Source organism: Plectropomus leopardus, chromosome 17 (genome assembly GCF_026936395.1).
Source record: "Plectropomus leopardus strain MGB_pleo_1.0 chromosome 17, ASM2693639v1, whole genome shotgun sequence".
Classification (NCBI taxonomy): Eukaryota; Metazoa; Chordata; class Actinopteri; order Perciformes; family Serranidae; genus Plectropomus; species Plectropomus leopardus.
The window spans coordinates 10931357-10958294 of NC_142192.1; the positions used below are offsets into that span (position 1 = coordinate 10931357).

General features: G+C 38.9%; 1 protein-coding gene across 1 annotated transcript in view; it reads left to right on the forward strand.

Moving 5' to 3' along the window:
• The window catches only part of pag1 (phosphoprotein membrane anchor with glycosphingolipid microdomains 1), a 70536-nt gene extending 44572 nt beyond the window's left edge, over positions 1-25964 (forward strand). Inside the window, exons 2-9 of the mRNA XM_042506263.2 lie at positions 1354-1389; positions 3098-3329; positions 6707-6764; positions 11916-12012; positions 13121-13290; positions 13484-13915; positions 20251-20310; positions 21141-25964. Of these exons, the coding sequence (XP_042362197.2) occupies positions 3142-3329; positions 6707-6764; positions 11916-12012; positions 13121-13290; positions 13484-13915; positions 20251-20310; positions 21141-21503 (1368 nt within the window). The 5' untranslated portion in view covers positions 1354-1389; positions 3098-3141 and the 3' untranslated portion in view covers positions 21504-25964. The remainder of the gene's footprint in view (positions 1-1353; positions 1390-3097; positions 3330-6706; positions 6765-11915; positions 12013-13120; positions 13291-13483; positions 13916-20250; positions 20311-21140) is intronic.
• The last annotated feature ends 974 nt before the right edge of the window (positions 25965-26938 follow it).

The window sequence follows — 26938 nt, forward strand, 5'->3', positions numbered from 1 at the left end:
CAGGCTGTCTACGAGGCCTCCCCGCATTCTGTGAGTCAGAGCCACCCTTTGCTCCTTCACAGCTCCACCCTGTTGCCCGAATATGGTCACTTTTTGGCTCCAAAACACCAAGATGGGGACGGCTGAAATGCAGAACTCAAAACAGGAGTCCACAAACCAATGGCCATGTCCATTATCATACACAGTCTGTGTATGATAATGTAATACAAAATAAAATAATAAAAAAAATAGTGTAATACTAATAATTATATTATGCAAAAAAAACCCATTGTGCAACATCCAAATGTTGATTTAGAATTCCATCGTCAATGTTGTGAATGAAGCTTCCAACTATTCGGTACAGCCCTGTTGAGATTATTGAAGTTTAGTAGCTGACCCTGAACTTTTACTTTTACCTGATCCTCAATTGTAACATACCTAAACACCCACAGCACCTCAGTATGAGTTGCATTCAAAACATTTCTGTGGACTTTTTTTTTTCTCTCCACCACCATAAATAGCGCTGATGGGAAGAAGGGAATGTTGCCATGGAGACACAGTGCTGTGGCAGCCGGTAATTATTCTGGTTTAAGTGCCAGCGGAGACACACACGAGCTGGCACAGAGTGGCGGATAGTGACACCTGGACACGAGCCTCTCACACGAGACCAGATCGGGGATTATATCAGGCGTTCTTCATGTGCAGGGTGAAAGACCTGATGACACTTTGAACGCACTCTGATTTTAAGTCATCCGGAGCCAAAGTAGGAGATCAAGGTCAAAATCTCAGATGTGTGCTCACCTGAATGTGCTGTGCCGATGCAACAGCTAAGATTTGGACGTTTGGCGACAAGTTTGTAGACTGAAACACAGCAGCTTAGCGAGTTTACGAGTGTTCGTTCATGATGTTTAACGGTGTGGAGAATGCAGTCAATATCACGTGTTATATGATACAATGCCGTGATGATGTCACCTGGTTATTATCCTCTCTGTTACATGCGCAGACTGGTCAATAAAGTGGACATTCTGTGTGTATGTGAGAGAGTGTCTAAGACAATGTGCATGGCTGAAGGAGTGTGTGTGTGTGTGTGTGTGTGTGTGTGTGTGTGTGTGTGTGTGTGTGTGTGTGTGTGTGTGTGTGTGTGTGTGTGTGCACAGTGTGTGAGTCTGAAAGGTTGCAGGCAGCCTGTTGTCCAATATGTATTTGATATGGGTATTAAAAAACACACTCACAAGTCCCTCGCTGCTCTCCCACACACTTGCCCAGCCTACATTCAAATACACACACACACACCACCGCCACCCTCCAAGGATAATATTCAGCTTCCACCAAGCAGTAATCCCCCCTTCTCTTTTTTTATCTGCTCTGTTCCAGGCGAGGCCAACCTGACTAATCATCCAAGGTGTCAAGGTAAGGTTGTGTTCGCCGCTCACCAGCCACTCACACTGATAGCAACATGAGCCGCCGTGTATTTTTCATTCTGGGCGGGGAAAAAAACACAAACCGGCGTTTCAACAAAAACAGGAATTCCTCAGTGTCCTTTTGAAGGAGTTAAAATTGGCTTTTGCAGCTTCGCCACAAAACTTCCTCACCACTCCAAGCTTTCCCAACTCCCACTCTCCCTGGTCACATTAGCATAGGCAACACAATGGAGTTTTTCAATAAATACACATATTCTATACACACATTGCTCCAGACAGGAGCTTGGCTCATGCCAGGAAAGAAAATAGATTGTCATATTCTCGTCACTGGCTCCAGATCCTTGCCAGATCTGCTGTAGCTGTCTCGACAGTTGATTGAAAGGAGAAGGCCATGCAAAAGAGGGCACATATATAGATTCTCACAGTCTCTTTCTGTCAGTCATCCTGCATGTCACCTTCTCATGCAATGCTTCACATTGTCTTCCCTCCATCTCTGTCACACACTGCGGTGCGTCACATGCACACACAGTGAAAAATCCACTCTCTTTATTTGTTTGGAGTTTTTTGAGACTCAGAGAAGCACACAGGCTCATCCCTGCCGCCGCCTCCCCTCGCTCTGAGTCACCCGCAGCCCCATAAATCACCTGTGATAACATCAGGGGTTCCATCAGCTCAGCGAGACCCAACTTTGGATGTTAGACGGAGACGTGATGAGGTTGCTTATGCTGTGCGCAGAGCCCAGACACCAGTTGTTCTGGTGTGAGGGCCACTGCAGCAGACTGAGGCAGATCATTCTGCACTGCAGTCTGGAGCCACTCTGCGCTGCCACCTGCTGGCCATATGAAGTCAAAGTACACATCTGAATTGAAATTATTGAAATTATTATGAAATTATTATTTAAACAGTTTCTTGTATTATGTTCAGACACCTTTTACAAGCATTTAAACCTTTAAAACCTAGGCAAATTGGAATAAAAATAAAGAAAAGAAGATGAGAAAATACTTGAAATTACTTAAAAATATATAAATATGAATATATTTAGATTGAATTACATTTACATTTTTAACACTTACTTTTAACACTTTTTTGCAATTCCTTTTTTTTTTTTTTTTACCATTTTTCTTTCTTGTCTTTTTTTTTGTGCTAATTTTAAGGTAATTTTCTTGTAATTTCTTACTTATTCCTTACCAAATCGGGCTAATTTTCTTGTGAAGTTGCTCACTGCCAATTTGCTCAGACCTCAAGGGGTTAACCATGTGTTCTTCGTCAGAAACTTTAAGGAGTGACTGATCACAATACCAGAGGTGGTTTTACTGGCAATGATCAGATTGTCATTTTTCTATGGTTACTCATTGCTGTTTAATAAGAGAATCAGTGGATGATTAATGCTGCCATGAAGCAGCTGCATAAAAATCAAGTCAATCCAGTTTGTTTGCTTGACAAATAAAACACAGCTTGTACAGTTTGAGGTTTGTGTCCTCCAGTAAATTGTACTTATCCTCAACTAACAAATCATTCAGGATGTGCTGAAAAAAAGTGAGAACACATATTCTTTTAGTGCATGTTAAATCTCATGAAAGATAACATAATGTGGGATTCATTTGCTCAAAGTTGCTTGAGCTGGCTAGCTGGTAAATTGATTCAATTTCTTTGCTGGTTGTCATGCGTCTCTTTTTATTTTTCCTGTGTTTCCCCAGCCAGTCCCTGTCCGATGTCCTCTCCCCCCACAGTGTGATGCGTCATGGCTCCGGTGCTGAGTGGAGTGTGGTGGGGGCCGGAGGCGGGTGTCGTCGGGTCAGGTGCGGCAGCTGCTACGGGGGTGGCTTCGTGGCTGGGTAGTGGGCAGCTGGTCCTGGTCGTCACCCTCAGCGTACTCACCGCCCTGCTGCTGGTCTCTGTGCTGCTGCTGCTGTGTGCGAGCTGCCAGGGGTGAGTGCCACCACACAGACACACGCAGACACACATATATGAACTGTACTGACAACTTGTTGCTGCACAAGGAAACACACATATGTAAAAGGTTTAGTTTTTTTGTAAAAGTACATTTAGATTTAGTCAGTCATCACACACAATACAATAAGCATTTCTAGGGGAGTAACTAGTCACATGAAGTTAGTTACAGTAATTTAATTACAAAATAAATGTAACTGTAATCAGTTACACTTACTGAGATTGTTGTATTGTTAATTGTAATTAAATTACAGTTACTAATCAAAATGTTGGCGCGGGTCAGCAAAGATGTTGGGACAACTTTTAGCACAACATTAATGCATGTATGTTTTAAGGTCTTTTTAGCTTTATTACCCTGTTTAAATCATTTGTGTGAAAAGTAATCAAAAAGTACTTAAATGTAAGAATTAACATTACTTTGGTGAAGTAATTAAAATAATTACATCACTTAATACATGTTTTACAGCATAACTAGTAAACTGTAACGTGTTACATTTCAAAAGTGACCTTCCCAATACTGACAGTAGGTATAGGCAATTTTAACGATGTAAAGAAAAACATTTATTTAACATTAAGTATTGACTGAAAATGCTCAGACAGAAGAAGAAAGCTTACATATGCATGCCTTACATCCCAACCCTGTCACCAAGATACTTTACATTTGTATTTAGCTAAGCTGCTTTTTAATCACATTATTGTGGCAGTGTTATCACTGCCTGGATTATTATTTTTTGTTTAGGTAATGAAAAACTTCATTTATGTACCGTGCTGACTATATAGATAAATAGTGAGCATACAAAGTGTGGGACTTTGTTGAGGCAAAAAAAAGCACTTTGTTTAAGATTAGGAAAAGATTGTGATTTCTGCTAAGTTATGTAAAGGTAATAAAAAATAATAATGCTGTTGTCACAATAAGTGGATACTGTATTGCAAGGTTGCATATTCTGGCAGAAATTAAATGAAATATGCTGTCAGAAAACATCTTGCTGATGCGTTCATTATCAACGTTGTTACGACTTGCCAGCTACCTAAATTAGTAACATTTCCTCATTAGGTTTAAAGAAGATGTACTTTGCTCAGCATTATTTTTTAGTTTACATATTTGCTGTTTCAAATTAGTTGGAAATAAGTGTAATTTTAAACAGACAGAGCAGTACATTGTTATCAATTTACAAAAACACACAAAAAAAAACATTCACACCTGTAACCCTCAATCAAAGCATTGTAAACCATTCTTCTAAAAAACAAAAAATGAATTACACATTCTGAAATACATGTTGGCATTGTTGTAATTTAGCTCCAACAACAGAAATACGTTTCCTCTTTTGTATTATTATTATTATTATTATTATAACTTTGTATAACTTTTGTATTATTATTTTTTTTTTGCGTAAACTTACAGGATACTTGTCAAATCATATTTGCTCTCCTCTACTGAAATATAAGACTTCATTTCTATACACAGTCTGCTTGTGACTGTGTTTCATGCTTTATTTGCATTACCTTATGATATACTGAATCATGCCAAATAAGCGTAAAATAAATAAATTTTGTAACCGTGGGAGTTTAGAAACAGTGTCTTAGTGTGATCACAGTAACCAGCCGAATCAGTTATATATATGGCTCATTTTTGTAGTAAGGCTATTAAATTGTATACTCTATTAAAGGTCCACCCCAACAATTCCACACAATATGACACATGAAGAAGTACAAGTAAGCAATTGATTACATGTACGATATATACATAAGACCTTAAAGTAGGATGAGATGTCAGGAAAGGCTGTCTGGTTTAACCTGCAGGCAACTGTTTAGCCTATATATACTCATACTTGTGGCCGTTGTGCATTGTAGTGTTTAAAATAGCACAAATACCTGTGAGGGTATTCTTAGCTACAGTAATTGTGGGTGTAACAACAACGAGGAACAATTCTGCTGAGTAAAGGTAAAGAATGTACTCAAGGGTTTGTTTTAATACAACAGTTAGGAATGAGTATGTGTGCTGTCAGAAGATGCTAGCATGCAGAAAATGTAGTATTGTAATTACTGTTGTATGTCGCCCCGAGAGCAGGAGTCCTGTTAACCTAAGTAGGTGAGCAGGAGTAGAACTTTAATGTCCCTGAGGGCCAATTTGGCTCACAGGAAGCAACACAAAGAAGGCAGGAACCAGGGGACAACTCAGTGATATGCAGCGTTTTTTAAAACAAATTACATTTTGTTGGAAAAGTCAACAGCTGATTGAATAAAAAGGCCTTCTGTACATGGTTATATTCGAACCGTTAAATCTGAAAAAAAAAACAGCACTTAAACCTCATATTTATTATCCCATTTAAAGATATATTATGTAAATGAAAAATAAAAGACTTATGTTATACATATTTTGTTGAGTTGTGTACCTAAATTATCCCAAATGTTTACCCACCATGTTCAAACCAAGAGAAATCAGTAATTTTATTTAATTTTATTTTTTTTAATTTTATTTATTTAATTGCATGCCATTTTGCAACACATTGGTCAATGAGAGATGCAATATATTGACATGATATTTCAGTATCAATCCAGCTTCATACAACGCGCCACAGTGAAAAATGGCTCATGCCAGCCACCAAGCTAATGCATGCAGACAGCCAGATATTGAGTTTCTTTTGACTTTTGTTTGATTTTCTGGCTTTGAGTTGCTACAGGGTGCTAACCGAGGATCTAATAGGATCTAATTTTGTTGGAAATATCATCTAAGACACTCATTAACTTATTTTTAGTGGGACTGTTTTAACAACAGATCACAGTGTGGGACTAACGCATGATTAAATTTATACATGGCGTTAGCTCCTTTAGCCTGGATGAACCTAACTTTTCTTGTGCTCTATTCAGACACCGTTCACCAGTATTTAAACCTTTAAAAGTTGAGCAAGAGGAAGAGAATAAGAATTGTATATTCAAAATATTTTACACATCATATAGTATTTTTTTTAATTTTATGCACATTTTTAATGTCATTTTTGTGTTTGTTTGTACTTTCATTTTCATTTCTAATTTTCAGATTATTTTCTAATAGCCTTTTTCTAATTTGTTGCTAATTTGGGGGTTGATTTTATGCTAAGCTGCTTATTGCCTTTCCCCCATGTTTTTTAAAAAATAAAGACAATTTGCTCTGGTTTCAAAGAATTAAGAGTCAGGCACGTACCTGATCAGAGAGAAACAGATTACTTTTCCTCAACATTCATTCATTCATTCAAGATTCTATCTGTGATGCTGACACAACAAATTACAATATTAGGGCTGCCAGGTGCCCTCTGTCTTCTGTTATTATCTACCTTTGTGTCTCTTATCTTTTAACCGTCATCTCTCCATTCCTCTAGGCAGAAGAAGGCAGTCAATGGACATCCAGCCGGAGACCATGAGAACCTCATGAATGGAGTGAGTTGGACTTTTGTCTTGTTTTTTTTGCAACTGTGCACATATAAACCGTGATAAAAGAAATTGTTTGACATTTTGATAAATAAGCTTATTTGCTTTCTTGCCAAACTACACAGACTATTCCTTTAATAGAAATCAAAGACACATTTTGAAGGAATATGAAGCATCTCAGAGGGTGCTTTTGATGAAAAAGCTGTTCCTGAGAATTAATATCTAACACTGTGATTAGGTTTTTGTGTCCCTTCTTATGTTTTGATGTTTTTTGGTGTGAGTGTGTGTGTGTGTGTGTGTGTGTGTGTGTGTGTGTGTGTGTGTGTGTGTGTGTGTGTGGGCGTGTGGGTGTTATCTGTGTGAGATACGGAGAACAGCTGTGCTTTTTGAGTCAGCTTGCCACTTTGTGTCAGGCAGATTAGTAATTACATGCTTGAACATTCACATGCATACACATTTTCTCTCTCACATATGCAAACAATTGTGTGTTACCGTGGGTGTATTTTAAAGATGGATGAGGTCGGGGTTCAGTAACATCTTTGGATTCTGGGAAACTCATGAAACTATAGCAGTGGAGGTTCAATAATGAAATGTTATCGCTGGGAAAATATTTACACAGATCCATTCTCTTTCACCCACATTGTGTTACAGATGGAGGCATGCATACACAGCGAGACGCACATACAAATGCGCACACACGTGCATACAGTCCTCATTAGTCCCAGCATGTGTGAGTGACATGTCTGTAATCAGGCAGTGTGACCTCTGGTAAATGAGGCTGTAGATCGAGCTTCCATGTTGGCTACATGCCTGGATAACACACACACACACACACACACACACACACACACACACACACGAACCCACTTCCATCACACTGACACAGAAACATCCACAAAACAAAGCCAACTTACACAAAGCTGATTGACAGCTTCCAGCTGTTAGTGAGAGATGTGGTTACTTCTGCTAAGAGTGCACATGTAGGAAAATCAATTGACTGTATTTCTCATTATTCTAATATTGCAGTGTGGGTTTTTTTTCTTAAAGGAAAGGTTAAGATTTTTTGGAGCAGAGGTATGCAGGTGTATGAGGTATTTATCTATAGTCAGGGTTGCTGGAGGTGGCGATTGGCATGCCCCCCGGTTTGGAGAAGTAGGCAGATGTATCACCACCCAAGATAAGCAATGCAGATGGGGGCAGCAGCAAAATGTGTTTTAGCTACCTAAAAACTTCATTATCAGTTCATGTGCATGCTATATTTGAATATTTTTACCATTGTATCTTGCCATTGGACAGCCCTTTATGACGGGGAGCTGAACTGAAACTGAAATGTATGTATGATCTCTTCACAGCCAGACCCCATTGACAAAAACAGCAATTTAACCTCTGAGCACAGGAGCTGCTGGTCTACCGTTGCCTGGATCGGTGAGTTTGTTTGTGTTATCGTGTGACTTTGGTGTTTTAAAGGTTTTTTTCGGATTCACCAAAGTCACACAATAACACAAACAAAATACTGATCCTGGCCGCAGTATACCTGCAGTTCCTGTGTTCAGTGAGGTAAAATTACCGTTTTTGTCAGTGGAGTCTGCTGGCTTTGAATAGAGCGATATAATGGGTTTTCGTTTCCCATTTTAACTCTGAAACCTAGATGGACATCACTTTTCTCCTGTTAATTGCAAGAATTTGTAAAAGGTGACAAGAACATGACCTATTCTCCCCAAAAAATAAGGAAAAATGGACAGAAAATGTCAATTATAATGTTTTTAGAATTAAAGTTATCTTAAAGAAAAGATATATTAAAATGTGTGGAAAAAATACACCTTTAGGTCATTTTCTTGTTTGTTTGGGGTTTTTATTTTATTTATTTATAAATTTACTTACTTATTTATTTATTTTGCTCTTTTTTAGGTCCTTTTTGCAAACTTTTAGGCCTTGTCTTGTTAAGTTGTTGCCTTCTTCCCGTGTTGTCAAATTCTCAGTTCTTCTCAAACCAATCTGCTCAGGTTTCAAAGGGTCAAAGGGCTGTCTAATCACAAAGTAAAGCAGCAGAAAAATCTGAATATAGTGTATATTTAAACTGATATTGATTTTCTTTAGGTGGCTAAAATAAATTAGGATGCTGCCCTCTTCCACAGCTGTATATGGCATATATTGCGTATACTGGGCGATGGCACATGGACTGATATTTACTGTAGGTAATATACTGCTTATAGCCAAGTATCTCATATGACCTCACTTCAAAAAAATCCAAAACCATCTCTATTGGTCAATAAAAAGAAAATAAGGAAAATAAATTATTTGAAACAATAAGACAAATGACCAGATAATCTCAAAAATGTGAACATTCACTCTTGATAGAGTTGACCTTTGCCCTATTTATGTAAGCACTACTCATAATGACAGTGTGTCCTCTTGAACACCGTGTCACAGATAGTTATTACCAACTCCCATAATACTGATGCTTCAGTAACCAAGCAACATTTAAGTGTGACAAATGTCGGGCTTTCACTGACTAAGTGACATCCACTTACTCTCTTATCCTGTCACTCCCTCTGGGGCTTTTGTGTGTGTCACCCTACGTGCTCCCAATTGCACATATGCATTCCTCAGAGCCTTTTTACGTTTGATGGATATCTTCACTCCAACCTGCAATTGCTGGGTGGTCAGATTGTTTCAGGAGGGGCCCATTTAAATGACGGACCATGTCACAGCCTGATAGGTTAAATAGGAGTCTTTGTCTTTGCGGATGAGTAGATTGCTTCTCCTCGCTCACCCACAATCAGTCTGACTGTCTTTCTTGCGACCCGAACATGGTGAAGGAGCTCTCTCTCTCTTGCCTTCCTCTGCAAAATTTGTTGTGTGTTTAGTGTGTCTTTTATCAGTGTGTTTCTAGTCTAAAACACCACAACTCCTTTTTTGTGACGACTGTTTCTGCAGTTTGGATCCCCATAATGTTTGCAAAACGCTCCAGAAATCTATAATTATCTTAGTTTATCAACCTCCCCAGCATGATAAGGATTTGGAATAAAATGAGAAAACATGGACCTTGAATGATGCTAGAGATCCTCAACTGTTTCCCACCTCGGTCCACAAAATAAAACAACAAAAGAGTGACATAAGAGATATTTGGGTCATAAAACAGTTAAAAGATTACATCATGCACTCCAATAGTTATGAGAGTCATTGACCACTAGGTGGGGTTGTGGAGCTTCCTAAACACTGCGACTCACACAGAAGGAAAACAACAAACCTTAACAAAGAGAATCTTGACTTTCAGCGGTGAATATATTCTTGCAGTTTTTCTAAGCTTTTAGCAGTTAGTGACAAAGTGATACCTTTTGGAATTAAGTGCATGTTGATAAATCATGCCTCAGTGCGGCAGGAGTCTCATCAGTTCAATTGTGGAGCTGATTCGGCTGCTGATTTTGTCATGTGATGCAGCAAATGGGGAAACAGCCTTCAACTGGAAGGCATGATCTAAGGGCTCAGTCTAAAAAATAGCTGCTGAAGTGTCCTTGAGCAAGACTGAATCCCTGCCAGCTGTGGGGTGGGGGTGGGGGGGGGGGGTAAGGTAGCGTTGACTTTCCTGCCAAAGGAGGGAGGGAAAAATTGGGAAACAATTTTCTCTGTGGAGTATTATCTTTGATTGTTGCCATAATAACTGATGTCCAAATTAGTATTTGAATGCTCAGTATTCTATACAACTACTGCTATAGCCATAGCCCATAAATTAAGAAATAGTAATCCAACACAATTCATTGTGCATCAGCAGCAGTTATTAGTTATATTAAGAAAAAGGACATTAAAAATTAGTGATAGTCTTAGTTTTGTGACTACAATAGATTGACCTCCCTGACACTTTTACAGGTTCACTAGCACAGTGGTTCCCAACTAGTCCAGCATCGGGGCTCAGATTTCTCAGAATTAAGTCACTGGTTCAAGGTCCACACTTAAGGTAAATTACTGCGTATACAATTTTATTTCACAAAATGCAACACATGGGCTTAGAACGAAATGAAATGAAACATATTGCATTAATAAAGTGCAATTACTTTAAACCTGGTGAATAAATAGCACTGCATTCAATATTATTGCTCCACGATCAATGACATGAAAATGCTGCAATGGCACAGCATGTTCATAGCCCAAATAATAGCAAGAACAAGGCCATAAAATAGTTGCTGAAAATGGGCCTTCAAAAAATTCACTGTGCTGGAAATTCACTGTACTTAAATTTTATTTATTTATTTATTTAATTTAATAGATTTGACATGAACGTGAGTCCCTTGTGGTCCCGAAACACTTGCGGTCCATTCAGAATGGACCTATGACTCACTTTTGGAGCATGACCCACCGGTTGGGAACCACTACAAGCATGCTGTTGAAAAAGGTCCCCTACCTTCAAGGCTTCAGTGAATCACAGATATTTCTCAATGAAGCTTTGATGCCAAAATATTCATGACAGCCCCTCAATACCCTCAGTCATGCTATGCTCTTATTCTGGACTTGGTTTCGGTGTCTCTTATGAATGAACAAAGTGACATTAACAACATGAAGGGAAATGTCACCATGCAATGTTTTTAGAGGCCTTTTTTAGCAAAAGAAGGGTGTCGCTTCAGCTCAGGCTGTCATAAACACAATTACAATCAACTGAGATAAGAATAAACAGCATCGTTTCTTCATTAGGCATAAATCAGTTTTGTTTTTATGCTTGCTGTAATTGTTAGCTTTCTCTAGATGTCTTTTCAGTGGGAAAAAATGCACCACATTTAATTAAGTATGCATAACCGCTGATAATTAGCTTGACGTAATCAGTAATGGGTTTTGGAGAGCTTGAAAAGCAGAGATAAATAACAGGGAGGCGTGAAATTGTAATCAGTATTGCAAAAATGACAGTTCCTTAAAATCCTAGGGAAAAAACAAGCTACTGACTACAAGCTGCTGACTGTGTTTTTTGTGTTGCACAGAGGTGTGAAAATCATCTGCCCTGTGCAAGCTGACAAGTGCAGATTGATTTCTGTTCCCTTTAGAATTTTTTTTTGGTGGGACATGTTATAGTAATAACCTCGACTCCTGTTTTTTTTTTGTCAGCTGTGAGTTGATCTGCCAGCCTCTGAGTTCAGCCCGGCAGTGACAAACATCTTCTCCTTTGTTGTGCAGGTGTCAGAGAGGGAGACGATCAGCCAATCAGCAGACAGTCCAGTGACTGACGCAGCAGTCAGCAGCTCTCATAATGGTCCTCTTACCAGCGGTACAAGTAAGTCAAGACAGTTAGCTTTAGCTTAGCACATGATCCTTTAAAGGTCCCATACTGGGCTCATTTTCGGGTTCATGTTTTGGGTTTCTACCAGAAAATGTTTACATGCTTTTATGTTAAAAAAAAACCATTATTTTTCTCAAAACTGTTTGACTGAAAATACTATTCCCCCGTCTGAAAATGCCCAGTCTGCTCTGATTGATCAGTGTTTCAGGGTCTTTAACATCTGCGCTCTCTGCATCTCTGCACCGTCATCTTGGAAATGACTGTAACAACACTGGAGTGAAACTTTTTACCTTTATATAGTATACCTGTTACATCACAACTTAACGGAAGTCCTGTGCGATAGTTAGGGCTACCAGTAAGGGTGGTACCTTTACTGGTAGCCCTAACTATCGCCAAGATAACTATTCTACTTAAGTGGAAAAACAATAACTCAACATCTCACAGTGGTTAAATCTTTTAACAGAACAGTGGAATTACACTCAGCTACTTTTTTGCCTAACCAATCTCCACCAACTAAACCATCTCCACTAAACCATCTCCACACAGCTGCTTCCCTACAATTATTATTTACATCTTCTTAATGGACATCTACAGTTACAGTAGTTACAGTACTCTGTTTCACTGTTCTGTATATAATTAAACTGTACCCACCCCTATATTCATATCTGTATGTCATCCCTGTCTTTGTTATTGCAAAAAAAACAGATTTAATAATCACTGTAATATGTTATTTGAAGTTGCCAAAATTTTAGGTAGTTAATCCCACTTAGACTCTCTATTAAAATCTATTTTGATACTTTCACAGTATTTATAAGGGACCTACATCTAGAAATTTGATTTTTACAATATGGGACCTTTAAGTTCATAATTCAGATACATGATAATAACATTAGCAGCTGGTGTTAGGCAACATCTGTTGATTTTCAGCTTTGGTTCATTTTAAACCTCAGCTTATGTGTTTTTTTCGGCTGTATCTTAGCAATTGTCATAGTTATTTATATGTGGGTAGTATAGTAAATGAAAAAAAAAACACACAAATACATTGAAAGTCACCAAATAAAAAGACTGTTAATCTTGTCTTTTTCTCTGTCCCTTCCACCAGTCCTCACGGACACAGGGGACACTAGTCCCCAGCCATCAGAGGAGATGCTCTCCAGCCAATCAGAGCTCAGGTCCTCTAAGTGTCCTCAGGACCGCGAGCTTCCCAGCATTCCTCCCAACAACGCCCTTATTGGGGACGGACCCCCAGCCTCAGGGGACAGCACCTATGAGGTCAGTATTTAAAGTCACCTCACTAAATTGTGTTTTTCCTTAAAATGAGCTTGTATGTGGCTGTTACAGAAGATTAAAGATTTGATTGGTTGGGCTTGTGATTTCAGCAAGAGGTTGATGGATTAATTGAGTTTACAGTTAAATGTTTTGTTCATGTTCAAGCATTTTAAAGAACCCAATATCTGATATCCAGGTGGTGAAGGAGATTGCGGTGACATCACGTGACGTCAGCATCGAAGACTCCCTGTACGAGACGGTCAAGGAACTCAAAGACCCCCCTGCACAGCTCAGCCTCCCAAACGGTACCGTCCAGCTGAGCCCCGATGAACCTCCCCATCATCCACCTGCCCTTCTCAACGGCCACCTCAGCCCCTGCACACCTGAGCGGGGGCCCCTGTGCGCAGGGGTGGAGTACGCCTCTGTCGACCTGAATAAGAAGAGCCGTCACAGCGCCGACATGGAGGCCAAAAGGCGCTCTGAAAATGCCAGCGTTACATCCCACAAGCCTGTGGAGGAACCAGAGGAGGACTTACCTCCGCCAGTACCAGAGAAGGTTCTGGATGAAAACGACAACCAGCCAGTAGTGATGAATGGGCTGGTTGGAGCTGGGCTGCACAATGGAGAGGTGAGTGTGTGTGTGTGTGTGTGTGTGTGTGTGTGTGTGTGTGTGTGTGTGTGTGTGTGTGTGTGTGTGTGTGTGTATGTGTATGTGGTCTTACACCTTTGCAGTTCAGTCAGCATTTGCATCACATTGGTTAATTGCTAATTTAATGGAAAAGAAAAACTCATTTAAAAGGTGGATGCAGAAAAATAATTAAAAATGCCGTGGAAAATAGATTTCAATAATAAAAGAATGAGAATTTCAATTATGAGACATAGCATGAGGTTTAATCTCTCAAATAGCAGTCACCTTAAATGCACTGTATTTTGAATCTGAATGAAGGATACCATGAAGAACAAACAAAATCATGAGATGTGTCGCCACCACAATTATCATCTGCTAAAGTGTCACCTCAGTGCTGCTTTAGGGAGACTGACAGACTGAGAGAAGAAATTTGAGAGCGCAAAAGGAAATGATGCAGCAGTGAAGGGAGAAGAGAAGAATGAAAATGGGAGCTGGAGTGGGAAGAGCAGGCAAGGGAAATAGTAATAGATGAAATAGAGATAGTGACGGAGAGATGATGGGAGATTGACTCAAAAAGAGCCGAGAGGACCGGAAGGCATAAAGGGTGAGACAGAAAGAGAGGCAAGAGTGAGAGGTAGTGAGATAGAGAAAAATAAAGAAAACACCCAGTGGCTTACAAATGAAGCCATCTGTAGTAGAGAGGATGATAAAGAAGAAACAGTCTCAGAGGGAGGAGCAGGCGCGAGAGATGAAGATGTAACGGAGAAAAGAGGGACTAGGAGAAGAAAGGAAAAGGAGTGTAGAGGTGAAAAGAAAAGCAGTTCAGAGTCATGCACCGAACAGAGCAGAGCTGCTGCTGCTGCTCCCAGCATGCCGCCCTCCACATGCGGAGATCCATCAGAGAAACACACAAACAAAGCAGCAAACACATACACTGACACACACTCACAAAGAGTTGCATCAGACTGTTAGAAGCTGACAAGTCAATCTGCCACAGCGCTGCATGTGGCAGATTCTCTTCCTGTCTTAAGGTCTGTTCATATTCACTTTCTTCCCTCTGCTTTACTTTCCCTTCTCCTATTTTAAAGGATCATTTAAAAAAAATAAATAAGACTGGCTTGCTCAGTATGTTGAGTTAATAGCGGTAAAACAAGGTACTCTGTGGTGGGTTAAATGTTTGAAAAAAAAACAGAGCCAAAAAGAACCAGTTTACCTAGATGCCAGTATGCTGGAATACGTCAGCATTTTTTCCACTTTTCAGCTCTTTTCTATTTATTTTTTTCTATCTCTGATACAAGAGCGCCTTTGAGTCCTCCAAAAGACCACTTCACCATGTCGAGGTAAGCTGGTTCTTTTTGGCTCTGTTTTTTTTGTTTTTAGATAATTCTGATTTATTTTAAAGAATCTCTGATGTGGCTTTAGTGTTGGTTGGTCAGTCCGTGCTGGAGTATCAACAAAAATTGGATGGATTTTTATAACGTTTGGTATAGATATCCATGGGGTTAGGGTTAGGGTTAGGGTTAGGGGCCTATGTACCTCCGACTGCCTGACAGCAGCTGTGACACTTCATAGGCCTCATTTGTAAAGTGAAAAAAAACTCTGACAGTTAGTGTTCTAAATTAGTTGCTAAATTTTGTTGTGTCTGAAATGATAAGTGTCCTCAGTATGGAATATGTTAAAATCGGCTGCAAGAAGGGGCACAACTTGGGGTGAGCTGTGGCCATTCATTATACCGCTTGTTACAATTTTTATTATCTTGGACAATTTATTATAGACAAATCTAAGATATAAGATGTTTTTTATTTTGAAAAAAAAAGTCATGCTATGATATGTGAAAAAAACCCCTGCGGCCTACAAAACTTTCCTGGAGCCAAGAAAAGCGATTTAAAAATCTGTGACATCATCACTCTGTAAAGTCTATCAGCCGAGCGGGAGCTCACAGACGGGCCAGCAGGAGGAAGCACTTCTGTGCGTAGTCAATCGACCGCATACCGCTGAAGTAAACCCGGAAAATAGAAAACTTTTTGATGTGTGCGCCAGGCGAGCTGCTGCATGGGAATGAATAGGCGCCATCTTTGGTCTACCATTTAGGTTATAAATTTATAAAAGTGTGGGAATTATTAACAACAATTTGATTTTACCTTTAAATTAAGTGCTTAGATAACAATATTGATGACTTTTTGATTGTCTGAACTCTTTTTCATTTTGTTCTGACGAGCTTATCGAAACCCCCAAAAATTATGTTAAACATACCAAAACTATCCTTTACGAAACGCTTATCTTCTTGGTTCTCTTCTCCTCGATCCATCTCCTCTCCCTCTCGTTATTTATCTTTTCTGAGTGACATCCCTCTCTCTCTTCTCTCCTTTGTCTCTGCTGTAGCCAATTAGTTAATCACTGCTGCTCAATTGGACAGCAGGCGAGTCTCGCCTCATCTGACCCCCAATCTATGATGCAATCTTGATCTACTCAGCCACAATATCTCTCCAAACCACAGCAGCCACACACACTCAGAAATGTACTGTATATATGGACACGCCCATATGTACCTTATCGGTATGTCTAGTCAGCATTAATTCTGTTATTTCTCCCCCCACACATACACGCACACACACACACACACTCACACACGAATACTATGACTTGTGTGTTTACATATATTATGCTACACATAGACTCCCTGCAGCTGATTTAAGGTTAACCCTGAATGCTCCCGGCTCCCCATGGTTTACGCACGTGTATGACCAGGAGCTGTTGGTGATTTGTCTTGTCAGACCAAGTGTGTGTGTGTGTGTGTGTGTGTGTGTGTGTGTGTGTGTGTGTGTGTGTGTGTGTGTGTGTGTGTGTGTGTGTGTGTGTGTGTGTGTGTGTGTGTGTGAGCGTAGTGAGCGCCAGCTGGCCACCATCAATATGACAGTTAGTCTGGTTTCATGATGGATGATATGGGCTATAGAAACTCTCTCTCTGTCTCGCTCTCTCTCTCAAGCACACACTCACACACACACACACACACATACATACATATCTGTACAAACGCTGGGGTGCCGGTATGTAAATGTCTGAGAGGAATCCCCTCAGGTACAGCTCAGTAAATGCTGGTCATACACACAGAGACATATGCAGACATTTTTCCTTACATATACCTAGTTTCTTGCTAAGCATTTGATGCAGACACACACAGAAACACACACTCTTTCTCCTGTTTGTGACCTTTCACTCACAGCCTCTCTGATCCTGTGTGTGCAGTCGCACAGTTATTGAACTGTCATAAACAGAAGCAACACTTGTTTGCAGTTATTTGCTTGTGCGTCGCTTGTGGGCTTTGTATGTGAGGTGCAGGAAATGAATTTGACCCCATCAGTGGGCTGCTGGGATATGCTTCAGATAAACTGCGATCGTCAGCAGTGTTGAGCTGCTAATCACTGGGGGAATCACTATTGTTAGATATAGAATTTGAGTGTGTAATATGATCTGTGTAAGTGTAATATAGGTTCTAATTTTAGTTGATGTTTAACTAAGAGTTACTTACTTACATGCTTACAGTATAACACTAGTGTTTTATATTACAGGTTTTTAAAAATTCTGTTTAAATATGCAATTGAGGTATTATCTAGCTAAGAATGCAATGATTTGCATTCATTTCCAAAAAAAATTAGAATATTTGATTAAGCCAGGTTCAAAATCTTTGTTTCACTTTGTTGATGCTAGAGTCAAAGGTTTTTTGGATGTCAGAAAATACTGTCAACAACTATAAAAAACAAAACAATTCGATATGTATATATGTATTATGATGTGTATGTTTAGGAATGAAGTGTTATATAAATCAGGCAATGAATGATATATAAACAAACCAATTTGTAAAAACTTTCAGAATATAGACAGGCATAAAAGCGGAAAGTTTGGTGTTTGTAAATGCTAGTGAATTTGAGATTTTTGCCTCGGAGTGTGAGAAAAGTCGGGCTTTTAAAATAAATTCCACACATATTTAAATAAAAGATAAGACAGTAGGAAAAACCGTTAAACTTGCCAGTTGATTATTTACACAACTTTTTATTACAAGTTTTCCGAAAAGTGATGTTTAAATATGCAAATGCATTATCTGATCAATCACGTGCTTTTTGCATAAATTCCCAGAACAGAATTCTGAGCTAAAATAAATGCCTAGATGTATATATGTTTACAATCCCTTGCACTGAAAGCAGTCATGTTATGGAAGCAAATCTCAAAATTGACCAGTCAACATGTTTTCCGGGCGTCATGGTTTAATGTGGTTTATATATATTATATCTACAGTTTGTTTGTGTGCTTTATCGAGCATGTGACAGGGAATGCAGATAATCTGAGTTGATGCATTCATACTGATTTGCATGCGCGTGTGTCAACATGCACGTCAGCACGACTGACACATTGACACCTGAGTCGTCCATCTTCTGAGGCGGCTGTAATCAGCTTACTGTCATACTGACATGTCCTGGATGTCATTGTGTCTCTTACGTACACATGATCATATTCCCATAATCCCGTCTCACACACGCACGTCTTATTGTAACACGTCAAAATATTAATCTCTTGTGTCTCAAAGTGCATCGACATTAAGCAAACACCACACTGTTACAGGTCTTTAACACTGTTTAATATATATGAAATGAAGTTTTTAAAACTCACTTTAATGTATATATGCATCAAACTCAGGTGAAAATGCTGTTTATTGCTGACCTGCTAGATTAAAATTCCACTTTAATTTGCAATGAGACTTAAGCCAAGAATAAGCAGACTGCAAATTAGATGAACAAATATTGTGAGGCTCACTCAGAGGTGCGGTGACTGGGTCAAGTCACCTGCGCCCACGTTTCATACCCAGACTCCTCCGGGGCACTCTGCCTAATTGGTCGGCTAATTGAAGCGAAATGAAAAAAGGCATCGGCCGCCATTCAGGGTGTGTGTGGAATCTATGAAAGTAATTGTGTCTCCAATCATGCTTTATCCATAAAGTAATGATATTGATTTAGGCGTTTTGAGAGAATGCCAGAGAAACATGTATCTGCATGAAGATGTGACACATAGCCGGGGAGGACGTTTTGATGGATGATCTCTGTGCACAATTTTTCATTTAGTGCGTAGGAGTGCAGCTTGTGAGTTGATGTGCCCTTGACAGGCACAAAGTATTGTGCCACAGTAAGCGGACAGCTTTTCCCTTTTTTCAAACACATCAGCATTAACCTTGGTACCCCCAGCTAAGGACTTATTGAATCTGCATTTACCGCTTGCATAGAGTCAGAAACAGAACACACGTAAAAAATTTCAGATATGAACTATTTAGTTAACACTGGCAGCGGTATTGAGGTTCTTGTTAGTCTCTTGAGGTGTTTGGCGCTGCTGTCAGATGTGCTTTGTTGATTAATGGCTCCCCCATCGATCATAAGGCAAAGTGGACAGAGGCTGTGGACAAAAACATCACACTCTCTGTCACTGAAAATTGACTTTTACTCAATAATTTTCTTAATGAATGAGTGGTTGTATACAACACTGGCTTCATATGTAGCACAACAAATGTGGCTCATGTTTTTCTCACACTGCTGGGAATACTTGGAACTACTTTGGAAGTTCACTGAATTAATTGGTTACCAAATGCTTTCTTAACACAGTCAAAGAGATTTTTGGGATAGACAAAAATATTGTAAAGCACCAGCAAGCCCCTAAATTAGGTGACCAAGGTACAGTTTTGAATACCCCAAATGAAAACATATGTAAAAAAACCCCAAAAAAACACTATGATAGAACCTGAAGAATAAGACGTGCCCACTTCTGTTGCACGATTCCCACTTCAGGCTAAAACAAACATGCTATTTTTTGGTTCCAGTTAAGAACCAGATTTTTGGGTTCTGATCCAATTTATTTTTGGTTAGGAACCGGAACAAAACTGGTTCCAGAGTAACTTTTTGATTAATGTCGAACTTTGGAATTTCCACTGGTGTTTAAGTTTTTAATAACTCGTAAGTAGTTTACCAGGATGTTTTGATAATGTAGATATACTGCAACCATATCTTAAATACATTCCTTCATAGTTACTTGGCAGAGCTCGTATTACTTTACTGAGTTTCAGTATTACAGCTCAATGCTTTAATCGCAAGAGAAACTTTTTAAACTCTACAGATTGATTCTTTAATTTTTTGCGACAGAAACATAAAAATGTGGAACAACCCCTCGAATGTTCCAAACAGCCACATTCAAGGAGCCACTTTGTAGTTTTAAACGTCTGATTCTGCACTCAACCTTTTCTTTTCATATGCTATGAGCCTTATCTAAATCTATCTTTTTGTTCTTTTCTCCTCCAGTTACACTCTCCTCTGTCTCCGGCACCGGGATTCGACAACCACATTCTGTCAGACAATGAGGTAAGTGTGTGTTAAACTCCCTTATTCCCCAAACTGCCGTCTCCTCTCCCGAGACAGCAGCACTTTACCCAGTGAATGCCAATGCTTCCAGCTCCAAAAAAGATTTTTTTAAAAAGTGGAAGCTGTTAAAAAAAGTCACAAAGCCTCAGACAATACGCTATGAGGGAAAAACCTCTATAGGTTTATCTTTCTGTGTTCACATTTCAAGGTACCTTAAATCAAAATCAAATCAGGTTTATTTACACAGTACATTTAAAAACAACTGCAGTTAAACAAAGTGCTGTAAAAATGACAACATAACAACAACAACAAAATGGTAGTAGAAATTACAAAGCAATATTATATGTACACAAATATAAAACAAAATAAGACTGGTAATATATCTGTACATACATACATAAAAAGATTTGAAAATATTAAAAACCACTATAAGCAACCGAAGGCAACTGAAAACATGTTCGTCTTAAGATTGGTCTTGAAAGTGTCAATGGAGGGAGTACATTTAATTGAAAGCAGAAGGCTATTGCAAACTTTAGAGCAGCTACCACAAACGTATGATCTCCCTTACCTTACCTGTCTTGATGTTGGGACAGTTAAAAGACATTGCTCTGAAGATCAAAGTGGCCCAAAGTTGGAGTAGGGGCAGATCAGTTCAGCAATGTACAGGGCTGCCAACCCATGTATGTCTTTAAAAACACATACAAGGATCTTAAAATCAATCCTGGGACCTTAATTTTAATCCTGGTTTTAATTTTAATATCTGTAGTTGTGTTTCTGAAGTTTTTTACAAAATAAAGGTAACTCAAGTGTGTTCCTTCTCTGTCCTTCAGTCAGCAGTGTACTCAACAGTCAACAAAACAAACTGTGACGATGCAGTGAACGAGGAGGACAAAGAGCACGACTACAGCAGCATCGCAGAGATCAAAGGTCTCGTCACAGCCTCTTCCTCCAGTGACCTCTACGCCACGGTCCGAGATATCTACGCTCAGCCCGATGAGCCACAGCCGGGGGAAGACCCCATCATGGACAGCACAGATCCCGGCTACGAAACCATCCGCATCCCAAAGACTAGTAGCTCAGATGATGACCACAGGGCCGGGCATGGAGCGGAGGGGTCAGATGTTGCCAAGGCAGAACCGGACTACGAGAGCGTCGCAGAGCTGGGTCTGGGCCGGGAAACATCCCGCCTCTGAGTTTTTCTGTCGTCTTCATATGTAGCGACTTGGGAGAAGTGTCCTCTCTACCATCTTACAGACGTCACAGTGGGGCTTTGAGCCTGCTACCAAGCATGCTTTTGGTGCATGACTTGGGGAAAGCAGCAGAAAATGGCTCACTACAGCATCCACCGTCAATGCATGAGTGTCCTCTTGACAGCTCGGGTACGTTTTTTCATATCTGAAGTTTTAATTTATCAACCATAATGAATGTCATTGGTACTGGTAGGCCTAGTAGAAAATGAACTGTAGTACCTCATTGGGCATTAAAGCATAACTTAGGTATTTTTCAACACGGCCTCTATTATGTGTTGACTTATGGGCACAACATTTTTTAAATTTGGTCCAATATTGGGCGAGAGGGCTGCTTCCAGCAGACATGAAATAGGCTGTAATGTAACCACTAGGGACATTCAGCACTGTCAATGTACATCCACTAAAAGTAGGACTGCCCCCTAAAACTCGGAGATTCATCAGTTTGGTTCATCAGTTTGAATCATCAGATTTTGCCAGTCAGTTTGCTGTGCAGCGCACACCTGGGGACGTTTTGTTCACCAGATTTTGCTGCGGAGTGAGTGCTCTTGATTGTTGCCTAATCTTTGGTAGGGGCTGCAGCAGATGCAATGCAGTGGCTTTGAAGAAGAGACACTTTGCACTGTAAGGCTCAAAAACAACATAATCTTCTCTACTCTGCTTAGAAGCAGTGAATTTACAGCTCACAGTAACTTAATATGACACAGCGTCTGACTTTTGTTTGACATCAAATGAGCATTTTTGATCTGTTGTTAGCACCATTAGCTTGTTTAGTAAATCACATAAGTGCCAAAGTCACACTGAAGGTCCCTCTGAGCCCTGTTTAAACTGTAAAATTTAATACTGAAAAGAAAAACAACAAAAGAAGAATAATTGAATATTCAAATTGAACCACCAAATCGATTTGGCTGACATAGTTCTGAGTCGAGTACAGGTTGTAGGCTCATAATAACAAATTAAGCCTGTCAGTGGCAGTGACAAGCACTTTTTTAACTCCTTTTAAAAATCAGTAGCGTGTATAGAGCCATCATATTTGGGTTATTTATTTATTTCAACCAAACCAGAGTTGTTGAGTGGTGGAACAGTAAAAAGACCAACCAAGAAAGTTTTTGTGAGTTAGAATTTGTTTTTGTTGACTCTGACAGATGTGTTTTACGATGATAAAATTCTTGTTTTTTAAATGGATTCTGGTGGGTTTTGATATTACCACTTCAGAGCAGTATCCCGTTTAACAAAAAATATCCTACTCTTAAACAAAAAAGATCTCTCTCTGCAGAAATCCATAATTTTGTCGGCACCTGTAATAACTATCAGATTGTCAGCGGCAAAAAATAAGCACTTTTAGTGGACTTAAATTGACAGTGCACCATTACCTCAAGTCTAGGTTTCCAGCAGGTGGCTGCTGGCTGTAGCCCTCTCACGTAATACTGGACCAATTATTAAAAATTGTTGTTCCCATTAGTCACTTCGACACAAAAACATGGGGAAATAGGATCCAGGGTGAAAAATACTAGTTACCCTTTACTCATGTGGATGAGAGCACTTTGGATTGTCATTAAATTTACTGTTTTGTCATTTTGACAGTACATATTATGGACACATATGACAACACTTATGTGAAAAAACAAACAAAAAAATCAAATAAACATCCAGTTGCAACATACATGCAGCATTTCAAGGGTTAGCTGAGTACACTATCAGTGCCTGTGATTTAAAAAAAGAAACAACGAATTCAGTGCCATATACTCATGAAATTCATGCACTTACTGTACATATGAAGGAACGATTATTTGTATGCCCCTTCTGCAGCTGCTAGTGACTTTCTAGCTTCCTCTAGGTGACTCAGTGTCATGTTTTATTGAGGTGTCAGAGGGTGTATTTCTAGCTATTCTTTGTCAGGTCTGGCAGCACCTCCCATGTGCATCCTCTGCTTAAAATTCATGTGAATGGGCATGGAGAACAAAAGCCAGTCTCATCTGTGACCAAATGGGTAGTTGAAACAATTCATTAGATAACACCACCAAATAGAAACAATGACTTTTTGACTGCTATGTATATGTTTTTTTATTTGAGACTATAAACTGCAATTGAGAAACGAGGGAAGGAAGCTTGTTGTTTCACTAATACATTGTGAATGCATTTTTAGTCGTTTTACAGTCCATATCAGCATTTTTTTGTGAAACTCATATTTATTTGAACATGCATATTGTTGTGTAATTGTGAAATTTTAGATTATGTCTGTGAGAGAAAAGTAAATAGAGTTTTCTAGCATTTTATTAAGATACTAAATGAAAGTGAGTTGTGAAGTAATTACAATTGTAAAGGTACGCTTTCCCCTTACATTTTAAGGAATGCATAGTTTTTAAAAAAAATACATATGATGCTTTTTTTTGGTCATTTTGCACAGGTGTCAAAACAAAAATGTGATAAAATGACACAACACACTTGTGTTATTGATACAGATGAATTGACTGTATATTTTGGTCATCATGTGTTTTTGAGCCTAAGTTTGGTACAGTCTTTAGTTGGCATCTCTGATGATTTTAAAGCACAAGGTTTAATATCATGGTACTGCATTTATATCCAGCTTATCAAAAGCATCATCACAGTCCAGCTACATCTCTGCACATTTTAAGTATCTAATGCTTTTTAACTTGAACCATATCTTTCTATTTGTAGCTTGTACTGACGACATGCCAACCAAGGCTTGTATATACATAGAGCAGTATTTTAACCAACTGTTACGCGCTGGAAGTTTTACGTAAGCTTTTACTTATTTGTACAATGTCCAGAGTGGTATAATTTTAAAATTAGTATGTTGAAAGCACTGATGTATGTCTCTGAAGAAGGACAGGGCCATACTGAATTGTTTTTTTTGATTTTAGAATAAAGTCTTAATATTATGAGAATGAAGTTGTAATTTTAATTTAAAATCTAAGTATAACATTATTAAACTTGCAAATTTATGAGAAAAAAGTTGTTGTATTATGAGATTAAAGGCATAGCTGTATGAGAAAAAACAGTTGCAGATTAAACACAGATATCGGCTAACGTATCAAAAAAATTTCAAGTCACCTACATTTGTTACAAGTGATATTGTAATATTACATTTTTTCTTACAAATTTACATGTTTAATCTTGTAATATTATGACTTTTTTTCCTTGTAAATCTTTTTTTTTTTTTTTTAAATATGTTATTCTCCTAATATTACAACTTTTTTCCCAAAATGTTTTTTTGTCAATATTGCCCTGATCCTTCTTTGTATATGTCTGCCTTGTTCTGAGGAAAACTCAAAACATGTCCAACAGCTTTTTTAAAAAAGATTGAAACTCAAAGTTGTCAAATAGCTTTTGAGACCTGAGAAGTAGTAACCAATCAAGAAACCAGTCAGAAATATGGTACAGTGTTTTGGTACATGCAATGCATTTAAAAAAAAGTGTGTGTGGTACTTTCATTTAAAATTAATGTGTCAATACTGTTGTTCGATGTTTTCAAACTGAACAGGGCTTTTTTTTTTCTTGTTGCTGTACATAGATCTTTTACTGCTACAGTATCTCCCATCTTTGCAGAAAAATGGGTGTCATCTGTTTCCACCCACATCAAAAATATTACAGCATTACCACATCTCCAGCCATGTTTCATTAGACATGCAGGAGCTTGTTGGTGGCACAGACAAAGACAGCTAGCCTGCGCTTACTGGTGTTAGATTCATAAATATCAGACATTTGAAATGCTGTAACGTCTTTCAGCAACTCTACTGTGACACAGGATTTTTAATGCAATCCGCTTCCAGTATTTTATTATTGAAAACAGGAGAATGAAAAGGGGAAAAAACATCATTTCTGAAAAGAGATAATTATCACGGTCACTTACACTTCCCAACAAGTGATGTGGCAGTTTATATCGGGGCAGTGCCATCATTAAGATATAATGGTGTTCACAGAATGCTATAAATGACCTCTAAGGAAATTATCTGTCAAAGGGGATGTTTTAGTGCCAAATCTAACCACGACAATACACACACACACACACACACACACACACACACACACAGAGAGAGTTAATAGACACTTCCCTAAAATCTCTTATTCTCTCTAGCTGTCTATCTTGGTCATATAAACACACACACACACACATACACACACATTACCCTTCAGGGAATTAGGTTGCAGTGGAGGTTCGGAGATCCTCCCTCTCTGCCTCTCCTTCAGCTCCATAATGAGACCATTTGTTCCCCCTACAACCAGCAGACAACTCTATGGTGACACCTGCCTTTGATCACAGTGCAAGGCCTGTTTTGGAAGTTATGGCCACATCTGTCACTCCGCTCTGTCCAGTTTCCATTCTCTGCATGTAAATATTTTATGACATGAATTGTTCTATTAAAATATATATATATATATATAATAAATTGTGTCATTGTGTCTTTTTAATTCACTGGGGGCGCTGCCATGTAGAAAGATTGTAAGCTGCATATGATTTTCTACAAAAAAAAAAAAACATTTCTTTTGACATTAACGAGGCTATTTGTTACTGTGATAACATTTGCTGGTATATTCTCTGCCACACTGGGTGATAATCATGATGAATGAAGTAGTCTGCTAAACTTGATTTATCACGGTGCTGTGAACTCTCTAATCAACAGAGACACATTTTAAAGTCTGACGCTGTGCCTTCATTTGAGACGTGGATGAGAGAGACGTGTGAGATCTTCCATTTGGAGAAGCTTTGTTTCGAGATTTTGTTCTATTTTTTTGTCATTTTGTGTCTTTTTGTGTTTCATTTGTGTGTGTTTTTTTGGTAGTTTTGTGTCTGTTTTGTTTTGAGTCTCTCTGGTCGCTATATGTTAAGGCCCTGACACACCAAACAGCAGCTGGCCGTTGGTCAACATTGGGTCGTTGGTGAGCATTCGCAGCCCTTGTCAATGCGGTGTGTCCTGGACCGTTGGCCTTTGTCAGCTTTTTTTCAGCTGATTCAGTATGTTATTAGTCTTCTGGTTTCTCTTTTTGTCTGACCATGTTTTACACACTGTTCTTTTGTTATTACAACACAGGTCTTACTTTTGACCTACCTTTCCCATTGTGTAAAAAATATGCCAAAAATTAAAACTGCATGTTCTTCTATGTCGCTGTTATATTGCAGTTAGCAGAACATGGAAAAAAATATGATTGCTGTATTGGCCAGTGAGGACTCTATCCACCAATATTATGCGATAAAAATATATATATATTTTTAAAGATACACATTTATCAGATGTATCTTTCTCTATCAGTGAGCAACGACTTGAGTCACATTGTGAGATCACACTTTCTTATTTAGTACAGGGTGTAGATTACATGAGAGTGTGTTGGCTGCCTGTGATTGCTGTTATTATGCAGTG